At 40.4% G+C, this 26,837-nt stretch overlaps 1 protein-coding gene across 3 annotated transcripts in view; it reads right to left on the bottom strand.

Moving 5' to 3' along the window:
* Positions 1-26,837, bottom strand: part of LOC119890330 (protein kinase C-binding protein NELL1-like) — a 284,276-nt gene that overhangs the window by 213,810 nt on the left and 43,629 nt on the right. For all 3 annotated transcript variants that reach the window (XM_038701547.1, XM_038701548.1, XM_038701546.1), the window contains exon 4: positions 9,022-9,192. In XM_038701547.1, coding sequence (XP_038557475.1) covers positions 9,022-9,192 — 171 coding nt within the window. The remainder of the gene's footprint in view (positions 1-9,021; positions 9,193-26,837) is intronic.

Below are 26,837 nucleotides of genomic sequence, written 5' to 3'. Positions count from 1 at the left end.
GTTTAACACACGGAAGTGGCTGCATTATGTGGCTAAGACCAATCGAGTTTTGTGTTTTGCTTGTCTGAAAGCAATAGAAAAAAATCCAACAACTTATCAATGTAGACAGTTTTAGGGCAGACAGGCGGCTTTGGAAACTGGCGTAAAGCCATTGCAAAATTCAAGGAACATGAACGATCCAAGTTACACATGGATTCAGTTCAAAGACACGCTGCTTTGGGTAATGTGCCCATCAATGCCCTCCTGACTGATGCTCTTGCCAAACAGCAGGGGACTGCTCAACATGTTTTGGAACTACTGTTTAGATCCATTAGATTCCTGGGCAGCAAGGGGATCCTGTTGGGGGTGACACCACACCTGATGGAATACTTTACGAACTGATGTTGGAACGCACCTGTGACCCTAAAGAACGGGAGTGGGTGATCAGAAGAGACAAATGGATATCCAACACCATACAAAGTGAAATTATCCAACAGTTTGCCCATGCTATTCAGAGGGATATTGTTGCCTGTTCATCGAAATCCAGATTTTATGGATTAACAGCTGATTAACAGAACAGTTCTTCTGTAATTTGCAATTTGTTGACAGCACCCTGGAGTCTAACCCTTTATTTTTGGGATTTTATAATGCACAGGGCAGCACTAAACTCTTTTCTCTTGCATCAAGGATGTGTTTTTGAGACTGAACATTCCAATCGAACGCCTTGTAGCACACTGATAATATGTCCGGGTGCTTTTCAGGAGTGCAGGCTCGCCTCAAAGAATTATGCCCTCAGTCAATGCATGTACACTGTACCAACCACACACTGCACTTTGTTATCCAAGAAGTTGATTGTGGAGTGAGTCTTGTGGCCGATACTTTGAACTTTGTACGGGGTGTAGCTACTGTAATTGGAGAATCGCCATAGCGCAAAGAGCTTTTTGGGTCGCTTTTTGGTTGCAATGAGGTTACAGTTAACATCCTAGGCCTTTGCCCGACGAGATGGTGCGTCTGCACCACAGCCATCTAACGCGTCTGTTTCTCCTACAGTACTCGTCTGGCTACACTCAATTTGCTGAAAGATGGACAGAGGGGACAGCAGATCAAAGATTGGGGGACTGTGGAACCAAGCCCAAAAGGGGAGAACATTTTTCGGTCTTCTCTGTTGCCAAGCACTGTTCGCCCTTGGTGCACTTGAATGCGCGAATGTGCTCAAAGATCGAGATGATGAAATTGTGGAGGAGATGGTCCACAAGTCTGAAGCATGTGCCTCAGAGATGGACCTGAAAATGCCAGACACCACCGCAAGAGTGAGCAGAACCCCGCACCGCTTTAGCCAAACCACGGAACCAGAGGCAGTGGCGCACAATGCAGCAACAGTGATTTGGTGACATGAGATTTAACAGGCTGTTGACTTGGTGTAAGGGGAGCTGAAGAGTGTAATAGTGGCAGCAGGAGGAGGAAGTGTTGATTTGGAGCCCCTTCAGCTTCCCAAGGAGCTGGACACAGAGCGCCTTAATCTCCAGCTCAAAATGCTTTGCAATGTCACCAGAGAATCTCACTGTAGCACAGTGAGCGATGTGACACCATGTCTCACATGGTTTTCTACAGAAGGATGAACCTAAAATAAACATTTTGCTGTGGTAATTGCAATAAATAGATCAAAATGAAGCAGAAATAACTGCATAATGATGCTTATTTGTTTAACATATGAATTCATGCTTTGTCAGCAAGAAAGCAGGACGAAAACTTTTAAAATGTGTGTTTTCTAAATGGACTTCAGATCAATCAGGACAATGCAATGCTAACTTGTTTCATAGCACAGTACAAGTAGCTAGAATCAAGATGCAGACGCATATTTTCAGAACTTACCAGTTAGTTCAACTTCCTCGCTTATTTTTCCAAGCAATGTCCAGTTTTGTCTGGTTTTTATATAAATATGAAGCAGTAGCATCACAGAGCTCTGGGTGCCCACAACAACAACAGTGGAAGTCAGAAACACAGAGTGGCTCGCTACTGAGAAGCGCAAGTGAAGATAAATCGTTTTAATCCCAAAAACTTAAGTTAAATTTAATAAAAGCAGTTAAGTCTGTGCCCTTCTTGCCAGTAAATGGCTCCGTATAGAGCAGAATCTGCAGGTATTTATTAGTCCAAAAGCACCAACACTGCCCACCGGCTTTCTCCTCCCGAGCTCCCCATTACTCAGTAGCTGTCAGTCGTCGCGCAGCAGCTGTCTGCATCCGCTCTGTTGGCTACTCTACACACACTCTCTCAAGTTGAATATTTTCAATATTTTACACCTGCCTTGTGAAATGATTGCCTTGCATAAATTACAAATTTTCCTATTGAAAATATTTGCACACTGCAGACATTTTAGCTGTGTCCTGTCATAAACGGAGAGCAGTTTGTGACATGTCAATATGGAAAGGAAAATTCACACTGGATCCAGCGGCATCTTGTTACTCAGTCTCACACAGTGTTGGCAGTATAATGCCGGTTAGCTCACATCCGAAGGCTCGCTTTTAACCACCGGGTGTTTGCTTAGGGACCATCAATAAATTACTATTGTTATAATAGTGTTATGGATAAAACATTTTCACATCCAAATCACTAAAACTGCCTCTGGAAGTAGTCATGTCAATTTTATTTATATAGCCCAATGTCACATATCATGATTTGCATAAAGGTGATTTACAATATGCACAGCATACAACACCCTATGGCCTAAGACCCTTGATTCAAATGAGGACCCCCCCCCCAAAAAAATGTATTTACTTTTATTTCATGACTCTTTGAAACCCTTCTGACTACATACAATTGATGTAAAATGTACATGGAATTCATTCCCACAGTAAGGAGAAAAGAGGAAAACTCTTCAAAGATCCATCAGACTTTATAAATGGAGAGCAGTCTAAAGAATAGAGCACTGATGAGCAAATCTATTCTTCCAACCGTTGGCTATGTGTAAAATATCTATGCGGGATAAAGGGACATTCTATTCATTTAATGATGATGATGATGATGAGCAATGTGGGTCAAAGACATTTCAACAGTTAGTGTTTGAATTCATTATTTTGTCTGGAAGGCTTATTTAAAAGCTATTCACAGCAAAAGCAGGAGCATGCTATTTGGTAACCACCAAAGAAGAGATTTATGTGGCCAGGGGACAGAAATTTGTGGGCAAAACATTTTCATAGTTGTACTGCATTCCATTTCACTTTCTTGTTTTGTAGGTTCATTTGGAAAGAAGCCTCTAATCTTTCATTTTGAGGAACTGACACTCAACATTCTGTTATGTCAAACATGGTCTTTTATCAGGCTATGACCGCAGACAGAATTGGCCTAAATAAACCTTGAACCAGCTATCTGTAAATCATCAGTTTTTTAAAATTATATTTCATTTTGCTAACATGTTGGACATGCACACAAGTTTCTATTACTAACTTCTGAGATGAACCGTTTTATTTTCTGAAAAATGTTGTTGATGTTGGTTTGTTAAAGCAACATTTTTTGACAATAAGGGGCTGAAGAACTCCACAACAAGCCACCAGACACATTACATTTTATCATTTATTATTAGGGGTCCAAGCCCGAAGTTGGCTGGGAACCCGCAAATGCAAGGCATTGCGGCTCCCTGTACTGCGAAGCGGCTGCGAACCCTATTGTAATCGTTCTCGTTTTTATTATTAGGGGTCCAAGCCCGAGTGGGCTGGGAACCCGCGATTGCAAGGCATCGTAAATGGATCTGTTCAGCAAAGGACCTCCTCCAGTCCTTTAGCGCAGTAGACTGCCCTGTCCACTGAACACATGCTACATATACTGCTCTCAGGCCCACTGTCCAACACAACACCAAGCAGTCATTCCATTGCTCAGCTGTAAAGTGCTTTTACGGTTATGAAGGAAAGTTAAATATCCTCCACCAGCTCTGCCTCAGATCTGTGCTTTATGGAGTTTCCTGATGGACAAATAGCTTTACTTGTTGCTAATGCTACAGTAAGCTATAGCTACTGCTAAGTGTAGCTGCAGTCATCAGCTGGCTCTGACCAAACTGGGTGGACCCAGAGGTCCAAAGCCTACTAACAGAGGTGGAAACACCAACACACCCCTAGGGCGCCAAGCTTCCAGTCCAGGCAGAGTCAGCTAGCAGGACGGCTAGCTGCACGGCTAACTAAGCTAACTAGCGGCAGCTACAGTTATCAGTAGTTAGCAGTTAAAGTAACTGCTAACATAGGGTGACCAGACGACCGCGTTTTCCAGGGACGGGTCCTCGGTTTTGGTGGCCTGTCCCCGTCTGGAGCTGTCCCCGGAAATGTCCCCGTTTTTAACTGTGTTAATCATACTACATTGATTGTGTAAGGTGTCAAACCTGAAATCAGATTTTACGTGACCAGAAAGACTGGACAGCAGAGCATACAGGTGTCGTGCCGAAAACTGATCGTCCGCCGAAAAGCAATTGCCGTCCGTGGGAGTGCATGCAGCAAGTTAAAACTGTATCACCCAGTCTCTTTACGACTACAGCTGCTTTTATCTGGATCAAACAGACATAACGTGCAAATAAACATCACTTTATGTCAGTGGTAATAGCAAAGGTATGTCTCTGTGATACTTAAACGTTTCTTTTAACAGAATAATCACAATTGTGGCCAAATAAGTGTTTGCAGTTTATAGCGTAACCAGACATGACATTTACATGATTATATAGGCAATGATAGAAGCCTGTTGTTGCCGATGGAATATGTGTTTGGTAGGCCTATGTCTAATATCCTTGTTTATACTTGGAAAACGGAATGTAGCCTACAATCAACGTGACTTACTGCTGAGTTATATATAAAATAAACATGATCTCTTTTGCAATTATCCTTATGACTATACATTATTTAACTTGCTCTGTACCAACAAATCCAGTCCATTTTACCTGTTGAAATACCTTTAAAAGTCAAAACAACACATAAAATGCAGTATTCTACTTGCCAGAAAGTGATTGTAGCCTCTACTTATTGACTGAAAGGTTATTTCTGCCCTGAAATTATTGGATTATATTCATGAGGGTAATATTTGACAGATTATAACTCACCTAATAGCCTACTTTTTACCTCTTAAAATACCTTTAAATGGCCAAAACAACACATAAAATACAGTATTCTACTTGCCAGAAAGTGATTGCAGCCTCTACTTAGGTAGTTTCTGCCTCAAAATGACTATTTTATTCAGAAGAGTTATATTTGACAGATTATAAAACCAAAATTGTCCCCCCTTTTTAATGTCATATAGAATACATAATATATTTTTAATGACATACTGAACACCAAACCAAAAATATCCCCAGATTTCATTTCAGAAATCTGGTCACCTAGAAAGTTGAGGTAGAGCAGCCAGTGGACATCAGGGAAACCAGAATATATTAAATATCATCCAGTTTCACCAAAATCAGTGAGTAAAGTTGTGTTTTTGTATTATAATCAGTGAGGCTTAGCCAGACCTATCTCCATACATCAATTCAAAAGTGCTGTGCCAGCTAGTTCCTGCCCCTCTGGAGGCTTCCGGGAAGTTAACCAATCAGAAGAAAGTGAGCTTATAGGGAGTGGGGCCTTAAACAGTCGACTGGGGGAGTCACACAGGGTGATGAGGGTGGAACTTGGGAGTGCATAACAGAAAGAACCATCTCCACTGTTTTAAGAGTGTTGAGCTCCAGGTTGTTCTGACTGCCCCATGTCACCAGATGGACAATGTCCCACCTGTAGGTGGACTCATCCCAACCAGAGATAAGCCCAATGGGGGTGGAGATATCCGCGTATTTCAGGAGCTTGACAGACTGATGCAGCTGTTAATGTATAGGAAGAAGAATAGAAGGGAACGGATGCAACCTTTGGGGTATCCAGTGCTGATGGTATAGTGTATAGAGTGCAAACTTAACATGGTGTATTTAGTTATAATGCAACACAGAGTTGGACAAACTTACAAAGGATAATAGACTGTCATCAACTTTTACGTTCAACATTGCCTTTGACTGAAACTTTAATATTCATTACGTACCATCTTGCCCTATATTTGTCTTTTTTCGTAACTTTTCCATTCTTTTAATTTGTGTTTTTCCTTTCATTTTATGTTTTAATGAATTATGTAAGGAACTTTGAATTGCCTTTGTGTATGAAATGTGCTATTGAAATAGCCTTGCTGATTCATTTTCAGTCACATTTTCCCACCTAATCACATCAGTCTGTGTATAACACAGTTTGGTTATGAAACAGGCAACAATACAGCAGGAGCTGTCAAGGCCAAAAAAACTCCAGTCCCCAGAAGATGTGAGGATAAACTGCACCATCTCACATTTACAGATACTTAAAACCATTTAATGAGACTTGAAATCAATAAAGTGCTGTTCAGTGCATAAATCAAATTGCTCTAAATTTCAAGGCTAATGGGTCTGCCAATTTGCTTTGAATGGAGAAATCATTACCACCAAGTGAAGTGATCAGAATAGCAGGGATATGATTTCTATGATTTCTGGGTTGTATTTTCTTTTATATTTTTTCCATTGTGCAAAGTTGCCACGAAAGCTGAAATTACTTACTGGTCAAAGTAGTGAGGGAGAACATCTTAGGGAACAAATACAATTGGATCTCTTCTTCTAAATATGTAGGGAATTACTTCATCTGCATTAGGTCTCTACAAAAACCTTGAAAAACAAACTGAAACTTTGTGCATAATCAGCATGCAAATCAAAAAACAATCTGGCAACTGCATTTCTTTGTAACCAATAGAAATACAGTCCTCATAATAAACTATCCTCATTAGTGCCCCCTGGGAAAGCCTGATTGGTAATTCTGGGCATATTCTGCTCACTGCAGTGTTTATCAGCTGTATAAAAGCATCAAATTACAAGCTTTATTGCTTGAGAATTAAGGATGAAAAACATGCACATACTGAAAAGTCAGTATCAAATGAAAGTAAATATAGTTTGGGTTTACTTTACAGCCCTTTAGGCAATCCAAACTTTAAGAGACTTTTTGTATCCCTTTTTTATAAGCTTCCTGTAAGTACCTGGCATTAGTGATGTTAAAGGATTTGAGCTTATAATGCAGAGGTCATTGCCCTTACAGTTATGATGTGCAGTGCCAAACTGAATAAACATTGTAGATAAAGAGTTTAGCTGCTGTGTTTTTTAAGTGTATTTTAAACTATATTGGGGCTAAAATGCTGTGTTATTTCTCTAATGACAGGTATTGCGAGCAGTGATTGGTACTGCAGGTCATGTTGAAATGCAGTCAGGTAAACGTGATCAGGGCTGAGAGTGGCTGCAGATGAGGTGGTTGACCTTTCTGTACGACCCAGTACAACTATGGTGGGAGCAGCTTGGTAACCATGACATCCACACACTCACTTGCCTCAGTTTCTCTCAAGAAAGGCTCTGCATAAAGATCTTTATATCCTCTCTATGTATTTATAAAGGAAAATAAGTAAGTTAAACTGCAACTGACCACTTGCATTGGTTACCTGGTTAAAAACACCTACTTTATGAAAAACAACATTTTTCAGGTGTAACACACCTCTAAAGTGCCACTGTTGGTTGAAAACTACATCAGCACATGCTGGTGAGAACAGATCCACACTGAGACCTCTTTCTCTACTGATCAAAAACCCTACCAGACACTATACAAAAGGTTGGGGAAATATATTTATGGTATTTCTATAGTAAATAAAATACATGAGGAGTTTGTATTTATTAGGAAGCAGCTGGTATTGTAGCATTTTAGAATGTGGTCAGCTGTGTTTTATCAGAAGGCAAAAGATTAAAGATTTAGGCTACGAGTGTGTGACGTTAACGAACCTCTGCACTTCATACACCTATCACTGAACCGTGATCCAAAGTGCTTCTATCACCGATGAGGGCTGGTAATGGATCAGCTGATAAAGCAGTCCAATAATGTCTTGTTATGTGAGGTACTGAGAAAAGCATTAAATGAGTAATTTCCATAGACACAGAAATAAAACTAACACATAAGAGATAAAAACAAGATAAAAGAGACAAAAGGAAATACTAAAATAGAAGCAGTAAGTCTTGAGATAGCATGACAGAGCTGTATTATCCAGAATCTATTGGTCAGACAAGGAGGTGATTCGATAAAAAGGTGTTTTAAGGTTAAAAACAGTCAGTGTCAACTTCCCTTCAAACAGTTTAGCTTAATATCAACCTTCAGTTTTATACCACTCACAGCCACCAACCATTGATACATGGCACTAAACCAACTTATTTAATCTAATTATATCTTAATTAACTCAGCTCTCACCCAAAGAACAGTAAGCAAGCAAAAGGTTTTAATTCCAATATTGTCCAATTAGGTTTTGATGTTCTATCCCTAATAACACGCTCCCTTTTATCTTCTACAGTCCCATCTGACAGACAGCCACTGCGGCGATAATTAATCAACAAACCACCACCCTGATGGGAATAAAAGGCGTCTGGGAAGAATCAATACTACAAAGCAATCCTCTGTGCATCATACAGCTTTAAATCGAGGAGAAGTGACAGAAAATTACCGGTACTCAAATCTACACTTCTTGTTCATTCTGTCTGTCTAGCAACTGTATTAAGAGAAGGACAAGTGATGCATTCCTGGCTCTCAGGATGGAGTGTGAGGACTGAGAAGGATTGTTACAGCTGAAACGCATGTTTATAGATCAGCTCTGACTGAGTACTTATTTAGAAAGGGGCCTTCACTGCCCAAGCGACGAGGCGATCACTGTTACCTTCCACTTTATTATGGAACTGTGTGAGCTGAACAGACATCCTGTTGGCTATAAAAGATACATCCTTTTTTGTACAGTGTTGTGTGTGCACATTAATTCGTCCTTGGATGTTTCATTGTAAGCACTGTTAACAGCCTGTCATCCGAACTGAGACAGTTGCGAACAAATATTTACTTTGATAAACAAAGACAGCTCATTAGATGTATCGCTTCAAAGGAGCGTGGTAAAATAAATCAGTACAGCCACTTGTGACAAAGATATCAAGGTGTTCAGTGTGTGGCATATGTGTTTTACCTGTTACAGTCAACGTGCAGCAGTAGATGGGAGGCGCTGATGGTGAGAGCAATCTTATGCCACTGGCCGTCAGCAAGGCGGTACGGGAAGGACTCAGAGCGCGGCTTGCCTTTGAAGCGATAGTGGTAGCGGATCTCCTCTCTCACCCTGCTGCTCTCCAGCTCAAAGTAACTGCAAGGAAAGAGGATGTCAGAGGTCAGACTCGCTAGGTTTCTTGGGCAAGGTCTCTGTTCAGTGCAAAGAAACTCACAGAATGGGTAGGGGGTCTTGTACAAAGCATGAATGAGTGAGAAAGTTTTTGAAGTGGGATTTAGAAAATCCCCGAACTAGTGTAAAAACAAAAAGCCAATTGATTAGTCAAACAGAAAAGTAATGCCCCTATCTGAATAATCAATTAATGTTTTAAGTCATTTATGAAGCAAAAATGCCAATCATGATCAAGGTTTCTGCCTGTTAAATGGGGGGTTTCCTTGCCATCGTCGCCAAGTGCTTGCTCATGGTGGGAAGTGTTGGGTCTCTTTCAATAATATCACAAAGTTTTAATAGTGGAGGGGACATAAATAATGGAATTTGAAGCATTAAAGACTTAATTTCATATAATATTAATTAATATTGAATAGAAAGTCAGAATTCAGAATGCTTTTATTATCATTGTCACAAGTACAACGAAAATGGATATCCATCCTTTAATGGTACATATTGCTAAAGACAGTTTTAACCAAATACTCAAACTAATCTTTTACAAACTAAGGTTTTCCTTCTAGCAGAACAAAAATATATTTACAATAAAAATGAGGGATTGAATATAATTCATCACATGGACAATCTTTCTGTAGGAAATCAATTTTATCTAATATTTTTTAAAAAGGCCACATTATCCTAACCCTTGGATACACACACTGTCATTGCCCACCTGTCAAACAATAATAACTTGTACACATGAAGAACAGTGAATTGATGCTTTAACTAACAGCTACTTATGTGGTTTCTTAGTATAAGCTTATTGGGGTTAAGATTCCTGTCAATTTTTCTAACCAGACAGAAAAAAGAAAGATATTTCTGTCTCAATTTCACCCAATATCTTCGCACTGGTGATGTCACTGCAGGCGTTCGACCTGCAGCTCGTCTCAGCACCATGTGGGCTCTACTCTTCACCCTCATCAGCCACGCTAAATTAAGAGCCAGCCAGCCACAGACAGCAGCAGCCTGAGAGCCGCAGGCAACCAGTCATGACATTTCAGCTTCCCTGCGGCTGCAAATGACCCCAACCCTGGAACCCCCAGCCCCTCAGCACACACACTTTCACACACGTAAAATATACTGTAAGTGACACAGTTCTTAAAATAACCCCAAGATACCCAGAACCAAGACTATTAAAATATATTCAGGTGCAGAAACACACAAATACATACAGGGATCAAGCCCATTCAATACCAAATCTCAACAGCTCTCATGCATATTTATGGGAAGGGAGAGTGGACCCACTCCAGAGAATATAAATTGAGAATGTCGGACAGCAGATATATCCATCTTCCTGTTTGAAAAATGAATGAAACTGAGAAGAACTAATAATCAGAATCAGTATCAGAATTGGCTTTATTGCAAAGTACATTTTCACATACGAGGAATTTGCCTTGGCATAAATTGGTGGTTACTGTACACATGAACATCAATAGAAATACAAATATATAAAAAGTAAGGAGATCAAAAAATGTAAAAGTATACAAACATTACAATACAATGCTGACAAGTATGTGCAAAAATTCACAACATGAGCATAAAACACAGTTGAGAATGGTTGGAAAGTGTGGGGTCAGGAGTGTGTATGTGTTTGGGAAGGGGGGCATGAGAGTCAGTGACAGTGGGGACCCGGGCTTTGTTGAGGAAGCCCACTGCAACTGGAAAGAAACTGTTCTTGTGGCGAGAAGTTTTGGTCCTGATGGACCACAGCCTCCTACCAGAGGGGAGTGAGAGTCCGGAATTGATCCACACAGCCACGTCTCTGAAGCACAGAACAGAAGATGAATAAAAGTCTTCCCACTAATGAAGTTCGGCCAGTTTATTGCACAGTGAGTGCACATAGGAGAGAAATATTCCCGGTTTCCTCTTCAGCGCAGTCGCACCAGCGTACCGGACCTCCTCCCCCTCCTCCGGGTATCACAGCAGAATGCAAAGTTAACAAACAAAAACAAAACAGAGCGCACCGAAATACCACGGCTGCCCTGAGCGGCGCCATCTTGCCATAAGAACTCAACACAAACCAATCGCTGAACACGTTACAGGATAAAATACCAAGACATACCAATTTTTACACTGACCAGGCACAAATTAAAACTGATGTCTTTTGCCTGCTGCTCAAAGTCATGATATGATGATGTGAGCACAACAGTATATTGTCTGAAGCTTAAAAGAAGGATGTCATAACATTGTATTCACCAAATTGCTGAGATCTGGGAATGCATCAGCATGGCTACAAAAAAGTCTAATTGGTCAAAGAACGTAAGAAATCAGATGTTTAGACAGCTTGGAAACAAACAAAACAATAGTTTTGCCAGATTATCTAAACTGTTATCGGTTAATTCCTCATTTCACAGGCAAACCGAGTGTGCACAATTACATTAAGCACAGTTAGTCAAACTTGAAACAGGTAGTTGGTTGATGGATGTTATGTTATAAAAATGTTTAGGTTATCATTGTATTTTTCACCTCTGTTTTCTCTCCCATATACTGCAAGTTCTGCTAACCTGGAGGTTTGTTTAGACATCGTCTGATCTTGTGTTTCTTGCCCTATCAGACTTCTTTTTAGGAATTTTGTTGTGTTCCCAGATCTCAGCGATTAAAGTACCTTAGTGAATACAATGTTCTTATTTGGGATTTTTATCATTACCACTAGAAAGTATCTATCTAGTTTAAAGTTCCCAAACAAAAACAGTGCATGTTAAGGTCACACATGAAACACACTTCACATGTTTATCAAATGCAGACCATTTCACATGTGAATACTTCATATGGTCCATGCACATATGATTTTCAGATACTTCACATGTGAAATGTGAAAAATCACATCTAACAGACACACAAACATTTTACTAGTCAAATATCTTATTTCACATGTATAAACACAACTTTCATTGTGCTGTTTTCCCAAAGCCTTGGAAAGATATTTTTATGCACAATAATGCACCTTTAGTTGCTGAGTAACTCCCCTACTGCCAAAATGTTTGTTGATACATTTCAATTTCAACAAGCATTGGTCATAGTGCCATATTCTAGGCATATTCATTCTAAATACCGAGAATGAAGGTTAACAAATTCATTGTTGTAACAAAGAAAACACAAAGGAAAGAAAAAGAAGATGAGAGACAGCCCATCAGTCCCCCACACAGCAGGCTGCGTTAATACTAAAACAATTATTATACAGTAAATTAACAAGCATCACAGGGAAATGTTTTCCGACGACACATAATTGCATTTGCATTAAGTATTGGATGCTTACGTCCTTACGTGTGTGTGAAAGAGATGGAGGCAGAGTCAGTATGGGTATGGCTGGCTACTTTGGCTGTCTTTGTACAGCATGTCATCACTCTGAAATTAAATGAATACATCAACAACCCTGTGCTGGGCACCACCTGACAGCTCATCTCCATCATGCTGCAGGAGACAGAGCTGCTGATACTTGACAGCTGGAGAAGAATCATTTGCAGCAAATGAGGAGTAAAACGAGAACAAGAGCTCTCCAGCTTTGCCTCTTCTACTGATGGAAGCCTCCTCAGGGCTTCGAAAGGACTGGAATCACTGAACGAACAGAAACACAGTTATCCTGATTTGACTCATGAAATAATCATCAAAGGCATTAACTCCACTTCACAGCCAGCGTTTATTTTATGAAGCATTTAGTGGTAGCTATTGCATCCTCACATTGCAGCATATTTAATGAAGGGGAATAATCTATTGGCAGGCAGTCCATTTGTAACAAACTGTGTAGCATGACAGACACTAAAAATGACATATCTGTGTTGGTGGTTCTTTGTACAAAATATAAACAATGAGCCTGATCACCATTTTAAAGGCTTTCTTTTCATTGCTGATCCTTTCATAAGCAGCATTTTACAAAGCTGCTTTTTCACTAATGGCATCTGCGTAGATCTAACAGGCCCTTAATGTGAGCATCCACACCTTTCAGGGAGAAAAACTCATGTTTGCATATCAAAGAAAATTGGAAGATTTTGGCTAGCCCTGGTAGAGGGAGTATCCTCTATGATTAGAATGTGTTTCGATTTGATGTGATAGCAAAACTGGGCTACTACGTAGGCCACAGTTTTCTGAACAAAAAAATACACCTGAAAAGATGTACAGGAATGAGATCAAAGGAACAAAGAAGTTTCAAAATTTTACGGATTAAACTACGTAATTGGTATTTAAATAAAATCAAACAAAGCGACATGTATAGTGAGAATAAGTTTTATTTTCTCTGAAATAAGCAGCCAAACTTTGTTTTGAATTTAGGCAGGTTCCATTTATAACTGTATGAACTGATCAGGATCACCTAATCACTCCGTTAAACAATGGCCACCACACAGGATAACAGGATATGGAGCACTGCAAAGGGAACACCGTTTGTGTCCTCCAAATTTGGACAAAAAAGTTGCACAGGGGGCATCCCTTCAAAAGGAAAAGGTTTCTTGGCCAATTATGATGCATTCTGTCTAAGTATATGGAAAACCCCTAAACTGGGACACAGCTTTAGTTTTCCTTCTCATTTCTAGTAAACCACACGACAATGAAAAGCAAATCTCTGTGACTAAGACTATATGACTCCATATTAAACATATCTCATATTCTCTGGCTCTGGCTCCACAGTGGTGGAGGAAGCTCCCCACTGAAGTCAGGACAGCAGAGTCACTGCCCATCTTCAGCTGCAGGACTGTATCAGTGAACATGCTTTTACTTTGTTTACAAGGAATACACTCTCAATTTTGGATGATATGAAGTCCTTGCTCCTTAGTTTGAATGCACTTTGTAAGTCACTTTGGACAAAAGAATCGCAAGTGAATGGAATGGAATATCATAACAGGAAATGTAAAGAGTTGCTCCACAACTTTTTGACCCATTTCTACAGATAATGGGGACTTTGCAGGTAAAAAGGAGATTTTCTGCATCACAACTATAGCAAATCCTATGTGAATATACATTTTTTCTGTCCATAAAGTGTCCATACCAGTGTCAACTAAGAAGTCCAGGTGACCGAATTAGAATTAATATATTCTGAAAATTTACTTCCAAGTGTTCCAACTACCAAATTGCTCAATCACCTAATCTGCTTATTCTCTTTTTGGTGGACAGTTAGAGGAGAATATTGATTTGATTCTGAGAGTCTGTTAAATATATATATTTACAGTCAGCAGCTGTTAAGATCAATCTAAAAGAATTTAGGTTTACCTGAGAAAATGGCAGGATATCAAGATGAATATTGTTCTTGACAGGTAGCAAAGATACTTTAGGAGGCACGTTAACATTAACATTTATTCATTTAGCTGACGCTTTAATCCAAAGCAACTTACAATTGCTATATAAGTCAGAGGTTGCATGCATCTGGAGCAACTAGGGGTTTAGTGGTCTTGCTCAAGGACACATGTCAATGTTATTGTGATATAAACTAAGCAGAGCTAATCTAGCAGCTATGTTCTAAAGCAGCAATTAAAGTGTGGTGCGTGCAACCCTAGGGGTGCGTGAGTTGCCTCTAAGGGGTGCGCGACAGGAAAAATGTAATGGTGGTGTAGTAGTGTAATAAATACAATTATTTTTTTCTGGAATTTTTCATGAAATAAAAACCTGAACTGAAAACTTTCCTTTGTAAAATTTATTAAAAATTAAAAATATTATTATTAATAGTTAGGTCACAGGAAATTGCTACTCACACACCTCTTTACCCCCCCCCCCCTCTCTCTTTCAGGCTGAGCCACCCGCACTGTACTTACAAATCCTCATATGGAGAGGGGCAATGTTTTGAAACGTATTATTTTTTTGTCATGAAAAACCCCTCCACCTCCCTCCGCACGGTTTGGCACGCAGGTGAACTGTGGATTGACTGCAAAGTTTAACCATCACAGTATGAGAAAAGGTTTTTCTGCCACTGTTACTTTTTAATGTAATAAATATTTAACGTTACATCGCGATGCAGAGTTGCAGTGAAAAGAAGACAGATGCATGCTGTGTCTAAGGGCAGTGATGAGTAAGGGGAGAGCGACTGATTTAAAAGCAGTCACTTTCAAGAGGGTCACACCGAGTGAAACCCTGTGGCTGTGACTTCAGGCGTGTTCACTGGTGTAACGGAGACTATGCGCTGCTCATCATCACAAAAACAGATCATCATATTTAGAGGTTTATTGCCCCTTCAGTAATATCTGCATTCTCTTCAACACACAGCTCCGCTGCTCACTGGAGCAAAGTGTTGATATATAGGCTATTATTCACAACATGTAACCAATCAGATAGGGCTGTGGGCGGGACATTGAGCAAATAAAAGTTAAATACACACGCACACAAAACACACACCTTATTATATTATATAGGCAAACCTAGAGAGAAAGGAGGTTTGGGGGTGCAGCAACCCAGTCAAGATGTAGAAGGGGGTGTGTTGCCTAAAAAGTTTGGACACCGCTGTTCTAAAGTCATAGCAACAGAAATACAGTATTTAAGATGACTTATCACCAGTGACAATATATCTATATTCATAATTCATAATGTGGGACATAGGAAGAATTCTAATGCTAATACTTTCCATCGTCTTCAGGGTATTATAAGTGTGCTGAGAGCATTAGAGATGGTGCTTCAAACTGCTGAGTAATAAATAAACAGCCACAGTGGCAAGGTAGCAGGTGGACTTTCCTGAGATGGAGACTGGTGACAGCTCTATGAAGAAGCTGTTGAGGTGACAAGAATTCATCAAAATGCTCTGGCATCATCTGTAAGAGAAAAGTTTTGAAAATGAATGCCTGCCCAAGAGTGCAAGGCTAGCTGTATATCATCCTGTCCTTTTTCTTCACCCCCGGTGTCATGCAGCTTTTTTATGGAGGGCAGCTGACAGCCAATTATCTGCTCAATAGGGAGGTCAACACTCTGGAGCTTGTCCGTAGAATGGGAGGAAAAGGAGGTAAACCAGATACTACAATGGAAAATGCGCCAATGCCTTCAGTTACTGACCTGGAAAATGTGACCGGGATTGGTTGTGAGGAATTGTGCTTCAGCGGTCACGTGAAAACCACCCTTGATGGAAGTTTCTGGATATTGCAGATGGTCTCACCACGTTAGAGGGTGATGGCAGATACAGTAGCTGTAACTTTAACAACTGAGCCCAGCTTGAGATATATAGATCAACGGGATGTGACGAGCAGGAAGAAATCGGTTCTAATATTCACAGTTTGGAGTGTGTGCAGAGTGACATCAGCAAAGCACGGTGTGAGGCAGACCACCTCTGGTTCTTGGGGATGAGGTCCATCAGTGCAGTGACACAGTCAGTTTAAACAGCTAATGTGCAGGCCACAGAAGGTAGAATCACTGGTTTACAGGGTGTAAATGAGTAAATAAAACCAATCTCAGAACCCAACAGTATCACCTGATGCCAATCTTCAGGTGAAAGGTATTTTGATATAGGGATATTGTTCCTGGCATTATTCAGTATAAAACTCAAAAATAGATCCAGATTTTTTGTGCTCTTTCCTTTATGAGAAGGAGGGGGGCAGCCAAGAGGTTAGAGAAGGTCTCTGGGGTCTGATGACTGTTGGACAGGTAGAGGGGGGTCTGGCTGTGTCAGGGGCGTCGGGGAGATACTGTCATTCAAACTAACAACACAGCGGAGGTTTCTGGGAAGTGTGAGGCAGGTAGAGTCTAAGATTGCCTTTTTGTTGAAAGTGAAAAAGCAGAGCCATTACTGTGCAAATAATTTCTTTCCTGTGGGCATGATGTTCTCCAGGGTTCCTTGCCTATGGCCTTCTTCAGCAGATGTAGAGCTGCACTGCTCAATGTTGTGTTTTGTTTTTGACGGTAACCTCACAGAAATAGAGGCAGAAACTGACAGACAGTTGATGTCAAAATTATATTTCAGGATGTAAGCGCTTCATGTGGCCCAGTATGGGTGCCTCATGTTCTGTTTGCAAATTGTATCTGAATGATCCAGGTTCTCCTGTCAAGCCTAATCTACCAATTTTTCCTCTGACATATGTGGTACAGCTAACCAGTTATTGATATTTAACTTCCTTCTTAAGGCTCTACTAATCAATATTTTCCAAATCAACAATGGATGACTGCAGGGAATTTGAAAGCTCTATGGCACTTTTTAGCCGCTTTTAGCTCACAACTATGGTTTTACAGCCCATGTAAATGGTTCAGTCTCACGACTCAACAACATCGTTCCTCACAGCAGCAAGAACCACTAGCAGGTTAAAAAAGTGGAACATCCAGCAGCTTAATATTTTTGTCAGAAGTTGGTGGAAACCAAACCAGAGTTAAAATCAGTTAATAATGGACTTACACTCATTAAGTGGACACAGACAACTCTGAGTGCCATGTACCACAGATCGTGATATGTAACAGCTGTGGATTTGTCACGTTCTTGTTGAATTCTTTAGCCTCTAAGAGGCAAAACAATCATTTACTACAGCTTTAACAGTGGACAAAAAACACTCCAGTTTCCAGTACTGTTATCTGTTCTATTAACAGGTATGCAATTATATCCACCTTTGCCAAGGTTTGCACACTCCAGCAAGAATGATTAAGGGCAAAGCTCAGTAGAACATAACTTACAGAACAAAGGCTGTAATTATAGCTGCAGCACAGCAGTGAGTCTGGGCCAAGAATTTTGAGAAGGAAGAGGAGGAAGATGAACAAAGGAAGAGAAGGAAGACAAATAAATACAGGAGGGTCCATCAGCAGAACTGTGCAGACCAAAATCATCATTAAAAATTTGATGTCATGTGTTTCTAATCCACACATCACAATGCCTAGCATGTTTATTCTGCATCACCCAGGGCTCAAACTCACAACCATAACCACCAAGGGTAAGTCATGATCTTGCTGAGCTACCTAGAGGAAACCGCAGATGGCTTCACACAATGGCAATCACCAGGTTTGCATATAAAGACCCATTTTTACCCCCCACACATTGGAAGACAGATTTCCTCATAGGAAGAAAAAAAACAGGGGTGTAAGCAGATTGTGAGCATTTTGACGCTTGTTTCTTATTTAATTGAAAAGAAGCAAAACTGTTGATTGTCTTTGAAGTAAATTATTGTGGTCATCACTATAGACTGATGCTCTGTTGATCAGTTACCTGACCAAGCAGTTTCTTAATGAGCACATTAAAACACACCACGTGCATGAATTACCAGGTTGGCCACCTGATGATTCAAATCCTGGACCTTTGTTTCCCCAGAGAAGGTGATTTACTGACTGTGCCACTAAAAAGACATTTCCACACACCTTCTCACAACTTCTGGCAATGACATCACATGCGAAACTGTGATACTTTTGTCTATTTATACTTTAATCTACATGCTTTTTGTCTAATTATATTGAACATTGAATGACAACATAATTCACATTGAATGAAGCCTAAATGAGCTGAATGTTATTCCTTCATTTAGCACAAACATTTCAAAAGTGTCAGACAAACAACAATAATTGCCTGCCACTGTGGCAGACAGTGAAAATAGTTAATTTTAGACCCTGCCTACAATGATAGATTACTAAACTGTCAGAATTTGTCCCGAAAGGTCTTTTTTGACCTGTACAATTAAAAATGTTTGGCCACCCCTGCTTTAGATCAATCTATCAAGTCCATAGATTATCCTGCCAAAGTTTTGGAACAATTGGCTCAACGGTTTCTGATGAGTTGCCAAAATTTAAATTTGAGAAAATTGACAAAAAGTCTAAAAAAAATCTATGGGGTTGATGGTAGGGTGACAATGGCAACACGCCACTGAGCGCCTTCAACTCTTTCAAACAGCCAATAAATCTGGATATAAAAATTATGCATTAAAAAGAAACAGCGGATAAGGAAGAGGTCATAATATAGAACCTGTTGGAAAGTCGATTGGCGGATTTAAGGACTGCTGATTTACCAACAAACATTACACTCATATGGTCCGTGCTGTTTGCCTTTGAATAATGCTGCGCTTAGGCCGCACTCCGACAAAGCTTGAAGATATTGTTGAGGTTATTCAGACTGCCGTGAGTGAACAATCGGCTTCTTTTACTGAAACATTGCAAGGAGAGATCCGGAATTTACGAACGGAATTGAAGTCCGACATCTCGGAAGGTATTTCCACACTTAGATCAGAACTGTCGGCTCTCTCTACCAGTCTGAACGCAGTGAAAGAACAGACTAAAGAAAATGATAAAGCTTAAGCAGTGCATTTCTATAACTACGTACACTTTCAAAAGAACCAAAAGGCCTCACCGGATCTATGCCATAGCCAAATTGAGAGACTCACACTGAAGCTGGTGGAGCAGGAGGACCGGGCACGGCAGAACAATGTTCGAATTAGCGGACTGAAGAAAGGAGCAGAGGGCAGTAATGTACTGCAGTTTCTTTCAACCCCTCTCTTGCTAAGGATACCTGCTCTCAAGGATAGGCCACTTGATCTAGAACATGGCCACAGACTATACAGCGGAAATCATACTGGCCATCCCCGAATTATGATCTTTCAATGTCTGCGATACAGTACTAGAGAGGTGATACTGAGAGAAGCCCGACGGGGGAAACCAATCATGTATGAGGGTAAAGAGCTGCGTTTCTTCGCGGATTACAGCAAAACACACGGCACACAGAAGGAAGGCCTTCAATGAGATCCGCAACAGGCTGGCATAAAAGGCCATCGCCAATTTTCTACTACATCCAGCAACTCCCAAGGCAACCATCGGAAAAGAAGTTATGCTGTTCAAAAGTGCAGAGGAGGCAGGAAAATTTGCGAACAGCCCCAATCTGGACCTTTTGCTGGGCTCGGACGATGGGGCAGTTTGGTCAGAGAAGATCAGTTCCCTCCCTCAGGACATCAGTGAACCTACTAAGTAGGCTAATGCCCTTTCCTTTCGTTGTTGTTTGGCTGCCCCTAAGCTCGATATCTGGATGTTTTGTTTACTTCCCTTAGAAAGTTTTCTTTGATTATTATTATTTTATTTTTTTGGTCTGGACACTAATTAGTAGGCCAGGCTATAAAAGGAGATGGGAAACATGGGAAATATTCTCTTGAAGTTAAATAAATATTAGTAGGCCTAATTATTACATTGATGTGGACATGTATGGCCCAGATATATTAGCCTACTTATATTATTCTAAGTAGCCTATCCTTTCATTAAAATCGAGCAAGTAAGCATAATTTTTTGATGTTATTTTTCTTTTTCAGTTTAAGTTTTGATGGCTGCAAGAAGGGGAATAGGTGCTCACAGGAGCACGACTCTGCATCCACTAATCATGATGATAATACAGGTGTGTTCTCAAATAATGCATAGTTCCTATAAACCAATTGCAATTCAAACAACTTGGCAAAAAGGTCATAGCTTCATTTCCCTTAAAATAGCTTGGGAAACTATTTGGAATAATATTAACCAAGCTTCAAAAAAAATCGTAATCACCGATCCATTCACTTAAGATTTGTATACAGAATTAGACATTTGATTAAGGAAAAGACCATAAGGTCCCGGTCAGAAGCTCTTCAAGTTACTGAATTTCTTGCGTGGAAGGGGGGGAGGGGACACGATAGATCATTCAGTAGGGATGGTATGGGGGGGATTAGAGATGGTTAATGTGTTAGTTTTGTTTGTACTGTGTGTTTGTGTGTGTGTGTGCATAGGTTGAGGTGAGTGAATGAAGGTGTGTATATTGAGACGATTGGAAGACGGCTGCCTTTGGTGTGAGAGACCCAGGTTCAATCCCCCACCGTGACCCATCCACCATTGTGTCCCTGAGCAAGACACTTAACCCCTCGTTGCTCCAGAGGCGTGCGACCTCTGACATGAATAGCAATTGTAAGTCGCTTTGGATAAAAGCGTCAGCTAAATGAATAAATGTAAATCCACATCAAATAAAGGGTAGGGGGAAAAAAAATGTTATTTCTTAAGTTACTTACAACTCAAAATATTTTTTTTAGTAAATACTTTTGTAATCTTACACAAGTAGTTAGTTTCATGACCTCTTTTACTTCTACTCAAGTACTTGTTTTTGCAAAGTAACAGTACTTTTACTTGAGCACAGTTTTGGGCTACTCTACCCACCTCTGCCCATCTGCCAGTTTTGGTGACTTTTGGTCTTACACTATTGGCACATACAAATAAAAAAGAAGCAGAGCTGCCTGCAGGTTTCCAGGTTTCTATTCGAACACAAATCTGATGGCAAACCTAATTTTGCAAAATTTTGCAGATCAGGTTTAAGCATTAAGTAAACAGAGAGACAGCTAGCAAATCACCATGGCAGCCTGGCACAGCATCAAAAAAAAAATCCTTTTTCTCCATTTCAGGAATTTTCAGATCATCTGCCAAGGAATGTTAAACTAAATTGCCAAATGCAATTTTGGCAAATAAGGGTCATAGTACTTAGCAATATGTCATCCCACCTGTTTTCCAAGGTTATTGTAAAGAGTATATGTTAGAACCAGATGCTGTGTGTTAATTTGTCAGACTAACAAGATTTCTTTTAATAGGGACTGATGGAATCCAAAAAGGAGACCCATGTATTATGATAACATTTACTTGCCAGGGGTCTCATTTATAAAACTGTGCGTAGAATCCTCATTAAAAGTGTCTGTGTGCCCAAAAGCCATTAATGGCGTACGCCAAAAAATATTCAGACTTATAAAAACAGCGTGTACACACACACACACACACACTTCAAAGTAATGACCCCTTTATAAATCACAATCATCTTGAAATGTGGTGCATGTGAGGGAGCTCCATGTCCAACCCTTCAAATGCCCATAGTTGCCTATGAATCATCAGTGAAACGCCCCTCATTAATATTAATATGTACTGACTGCATGAAGAAAAGGAGGCAAATTCTGACAGAAAAGCTACAAAACGAAATTTAACCTAGTGTGACACTGACGTTCCTTTTGGTGATGCTGAAGCATGCCGTTTGGTGGGTAAAAGAAATGCACTTTGGCGCAACGCTTGTGCACTGGAGGAAAGGGGGTACTGGAGCTCCACCCCCTTTTCAACAATCTTCAGGAAGGGACATATTTGGTACTAATTTGGAGTCAAATTTGGCTTATGTTTAAACATTTATTTAGGCTATACAAACACTCCACTTACTTAAGAGGCTGCCGAGGAGTTAAAAGAAATATGACATGTTGTAGGCTAAATGACATAAGCTTAAAGATTTACTTAATAAAATAGTGTTATATTTTCCATAACGTGTTTTTACAAGCAGCGCATCACATGCTGGCGCACAGCGTTCGAGAGAATAAAGGCTCAATAAGGCAACGAACATGTGATAATAGACTAAATGAAACCATGCACTGGTATTTGCTCAACTGACGCATTGAAAACTGCATCCAAATATGTCCTCTTGTTCACCTTATTCATGAGAATAAGCATGCAAGGATTAATTAATGATTCCCGAGTAAACTTCGTTCTTTTGTAGAAACATATCCTTTTTGTGTTTATTTTCCTCAATCTGGTTCTTTTTTGTTTGCACTGCAAATTATCTTAAATTGTGTTTTATTGTGCACTTCAGGAAAATCAAATCAAACCGGTGTTTGTTTATTCAGAAAGGCCTTAAGCCTATAATACTCAGTTAATATTTCCATTTAATTACCACATTAGTAGGCCTATTCATTCCAAACCGTTTCATCCTTCTGCCATGTGAGTCGCCGGTTTTCTTTTCTCCTCTTTATGTGCATGTGCATGGTTCACCGTTTGCGTGGAAGACCGTCAAGTTTTTTTATTTTATAGATCACAACCTTTGCTTGGGAAGTGGCATACACACGTTTCCAGACCCGTTTTGTATGTACACACCATATATAAATGAGACCCCAGGACTGTAGATTCAGGAATGCCTGAATGTTTGTGGACTAAATGTACAACATATTTTTAAAGCTACTAATAATACTGATACTTGTTTCTGGGAAGAATGTTGAACATACAAACTCGCAAAGGAAGGTAATCTTCCAGGGCTGCTAGACAAAGTGCTCTACTGGGGCACAGTATGTGCCTCGCCAACGTCCCTTGCTTAGCCAATTAATAATGGCACTTTCATGTTAGAAAGGGCTTTGACCGGAGCATGCCCACACACACACTTATCACCAGCTGAGAAAAATTCTGCTATGGGTCCTTCATACCTGACTTGTGAGCCATGTAAACAATTTGCCATTGCTGCACAGTCACACCTGACACTGCATTGCTCTCACTACTACCTTTCCTTTAAAAAAAGTCTGTCTCTATAATAAGCCCGAATGGCAACTTCTAGAAAATGCCACTGCTGATTTGAATGTACCTCCGCTTGTATCCGAGCTGCCTGTAGACCTCTGGCTGTGCTTTGATTGGCTGAGGCTGCCTGTATTTCATCTCGGTCTGTGTGACCTTCTAAAAACGTCTGGACTGGGTCTATGCTAGTACTGGAATTGGAACAGCTGCGCTTGTTCTGGCTTATGATCCAGCATCTACTCAGACAAACTTCAGTATAGCCCCTGTAAATTACAGATATCCATACTTAAGATATTAATGTTATCAGCTGCTTCAAGTCCATTCAAGTTCTTTATTACATTTTCAAAAGGAAAATACTATTTATACTATGACATGACTGAGTATGTGATGTTTACTTACAGATGTACATCCATATTGCCCAGTCTGCCCTGCTAATCAACATTTTAATATCCAATGTGAACCCACTGCTTTCCATCTTGCATTAGTCCAGAGTTGTAACTAGAACTTCACTAAAAGACAGATAATCACTGTCTTCTTTTAAAATGATGTGGGCCTATGAGGAGTGCCCTCACATCCATGTCTGGACCTGTTACACTATTGCCTTCCAGCAGCAACATTAAGGTCCAACTGCAGACTGTAGCACCGCTCAGCCAGATGCGCAAGTTTCATTTCATGCACGCATACATGCGTATGAGCGCATGTTCAAGGGCGGCGTGGTACTCTTTTCTGTGCTGCAGTTTATAAACATCGTTGCACATCAGCATTTATCAAACGTAATAAATAGTTGTAATTCACTCTAATATTGTTCACAGTCTGGCAAGAAACCAAGACAAAAACAGACCGAAAAGAAGAAGTGCCCAGCTGGGTTAGCAAGCCAGACAGAGAGAGAGATGCACTGCAGCTACACGTGCTGCTCACATCGGACTTTCAGAGAAGAGAACACAATTTTACCTGACTGCTGTTCCCAAAAGTCACTCTCATTGAGTTATTTTCTCATCTTCTGCACAGAAGGATAGTCCCTCTTAGTCCTCATCAAGGTTGAACACAGTCGCATTGACAATTTTTTTTTGCAACGTTTCATATCGTTAAAGGGGTTATATGTAATTTTTCTACTAAAATGAATCCTTTTTTTATTGCCTGTGTGTGAAGGGGTTGTAATCTGACATTAAAATTATCCACTTGCCAGGTTTGACTATTAACTCTGAAGGCAAGTATTCCTATTTGAAGGCTCCGGGTCTGATTTCCCGCAAAATCCAAATGACTGACTCCCGACGCTCTCACTTTGTCTGCTGACTTGCACTCAGCAACGACGACACTGCAACTTACGACATGGAGTCTGCTAACACTAAGAAACGACCTGCTCCCAGCACAACACAGACTCCAACACAAACTCCACATAAGGATAAAAAACAAAAAAAAAGTTTTATCTGCTGAAGCTCGTCAGGCCTAATGTGAATCGGATCGACTTCGGACGAGAACACAGATCCACATCGCCAGGGCTTTTGAATCATGGAGAAACCTCCGCTTTGTTTTGGGTATAAAAACAGACCCAGAGTTGGCTTTCATCCTATTGGACAACTAATAGTACTACAAAGCATGTAAAATATATTTTGATTTTGTGCTTCAGTTGGCTCAAGTTAGACAGTGTTAGCTTGCCGGCTAACTCTGAGCAGTTGCTAATTTTGTCCGGTGCAAAGTTATATCGCTTTCACATTACTTCATCAACTAATGCAACCCATGTTACTTTCCTCTGTACCACTGTTATGTCAAAGGCTGCAAAATGATGTAATGGTAAAAAGCTAATGTGGAGCGATTTGTTTACTATCCCATAGTGATGCAGCCACGAGCAGCCAGCTAACGCTACAGTAGCTCGGACCCGCCGCTGTTTGCTTCGTAACGTTCAATTTAGATTTGTTGCCTTTTACTCAGGTATACAGCTTCTCCACCTCTCAGTCGCTATAACTAACATGACCCATATAATATACAACCCAGAGGAAGAGTCATCCACTAACACTACAGTAAATTTACTTACTGCGGTCTAACTGCTATAAAGTTCAGTCCAGCTCACTAACATTAACAGTTTCATCATCATCCAAAACATGTAGCTGTGCTGAAATTGCTGAGCCTCCGGTGACAGATACACAGATAGTAAAGACAGTTACTGAAAGCAGCAGGCGAGCTAACGATGTAGCACGTTGGCTAAATGCAGTGCAACTTTATCATGTAACGAGCATGGATTAGTTCAACATCAAGCTGATAAGAATATTACTGCAACGTTGTAGTGGGAGTTTATCTGAGTTTCCAGCATGTTGTGTGAAGCTGGCTCCCTACCTGTCTATAGCGGCTCTCACTTTGCCTTTTTTCGGGAGTACTGTGCCAATATGCTGGTGTCTCACTGCGCTGAATGAAAGGTAAGGCGCTGGTGTCGATCCGCCTCTGAGATGGTAACGTTGAAGTAACAGAGCCTGAACATGTCTGAGTGAAAAGCCACAGCCTGTTCCTGCATTTATTGCAGGGTTGTGTTTCGGATTCTGCTCGCTCATGAGTTCAAGCGAGCACGCGTACAAGCCCACGCCTGGTTGCAATCTTAAAAACGCACCGCTAGTGGCCGCTGGAAACTACATAATGCCCCTTTAACGAAGTGCCTTTTCACATAAACCAATAGTTTTATTTTGTTGACACCGGACGTCGCATGTATATTATTGCTCTCTTGACCGGACGTTGCAGACTTGACAGTGAAGCTCTACATGTCCAAAAACGACGCCAAGGGGTCTTGAGAATTTTACTGGGGCATGTGCTCCTGTATCCATGTGCTGTGCCCCAGTAAAAAGGGTCTAGAGACCCCTATGTAATCTTCAGCAATTTATCTGACAGGAAACAAAATCAATGTAAGATAAAAAATAAAAAAAACCCACAAACACATCTTTAGTGGAAAGATGTTAAATCAAGATGGCAGAACATATGGCTCTATGAGTGGCACCACTGAGTGGTCAGCAGCACTCTAGTCAGCAAGCAAGGGATGAAGACATCCTGCCCAATCTTTGGTTTAACATGGGTTGTGCCACCTGCTTTTCACTGGAGTAGATCATGTTTATTTTAAATTAACTTAGAAGATTGCCTTCCCTCCAGTGCGTTTGTTTTTTTCTTCTGTGAGGTGTTAAGGATGCCTGAATGACAGGATGACAAAGATTTTTATAAATCCATTTTGACTGTTAAACTTACTAATTTAACAGCCAAAGACACATTTGTTGTTCTTGTGCTCATGTTCAACTAACTGTTAAAATAAAATAAATATAAAATAAAAGATAAATATAATGTTACACTGGGGGAAGTATTTACTGCATCCAACTTATCCATGCTTACTCAACATTCCCAAATGTTTACCAGCGTCATTTAAAAAG

This window comes from Micropterus salmoides, unplaced genomic scaffold (genome assembly GCF_014851395.1).
Source record: "Micropterus salmoides isolate LMB-PRFRI ecotype aquatic unplaced genomic scaffold, ASM1485139v1 Ms_hic_scaffold_6, whole genome shotgun sequence".
Classification (NCBI taxonomy): Eukaryota; Metazoa; Chordata; class Actinopteri; order Centrarchiformes; family Centrarchidae; genus Micropterus; species Micropterus salmoides.
Note: the sequence above shows the minus strand (reverse complement) of the source record. Positions and strands in the feature narration are given on the sequence as shown.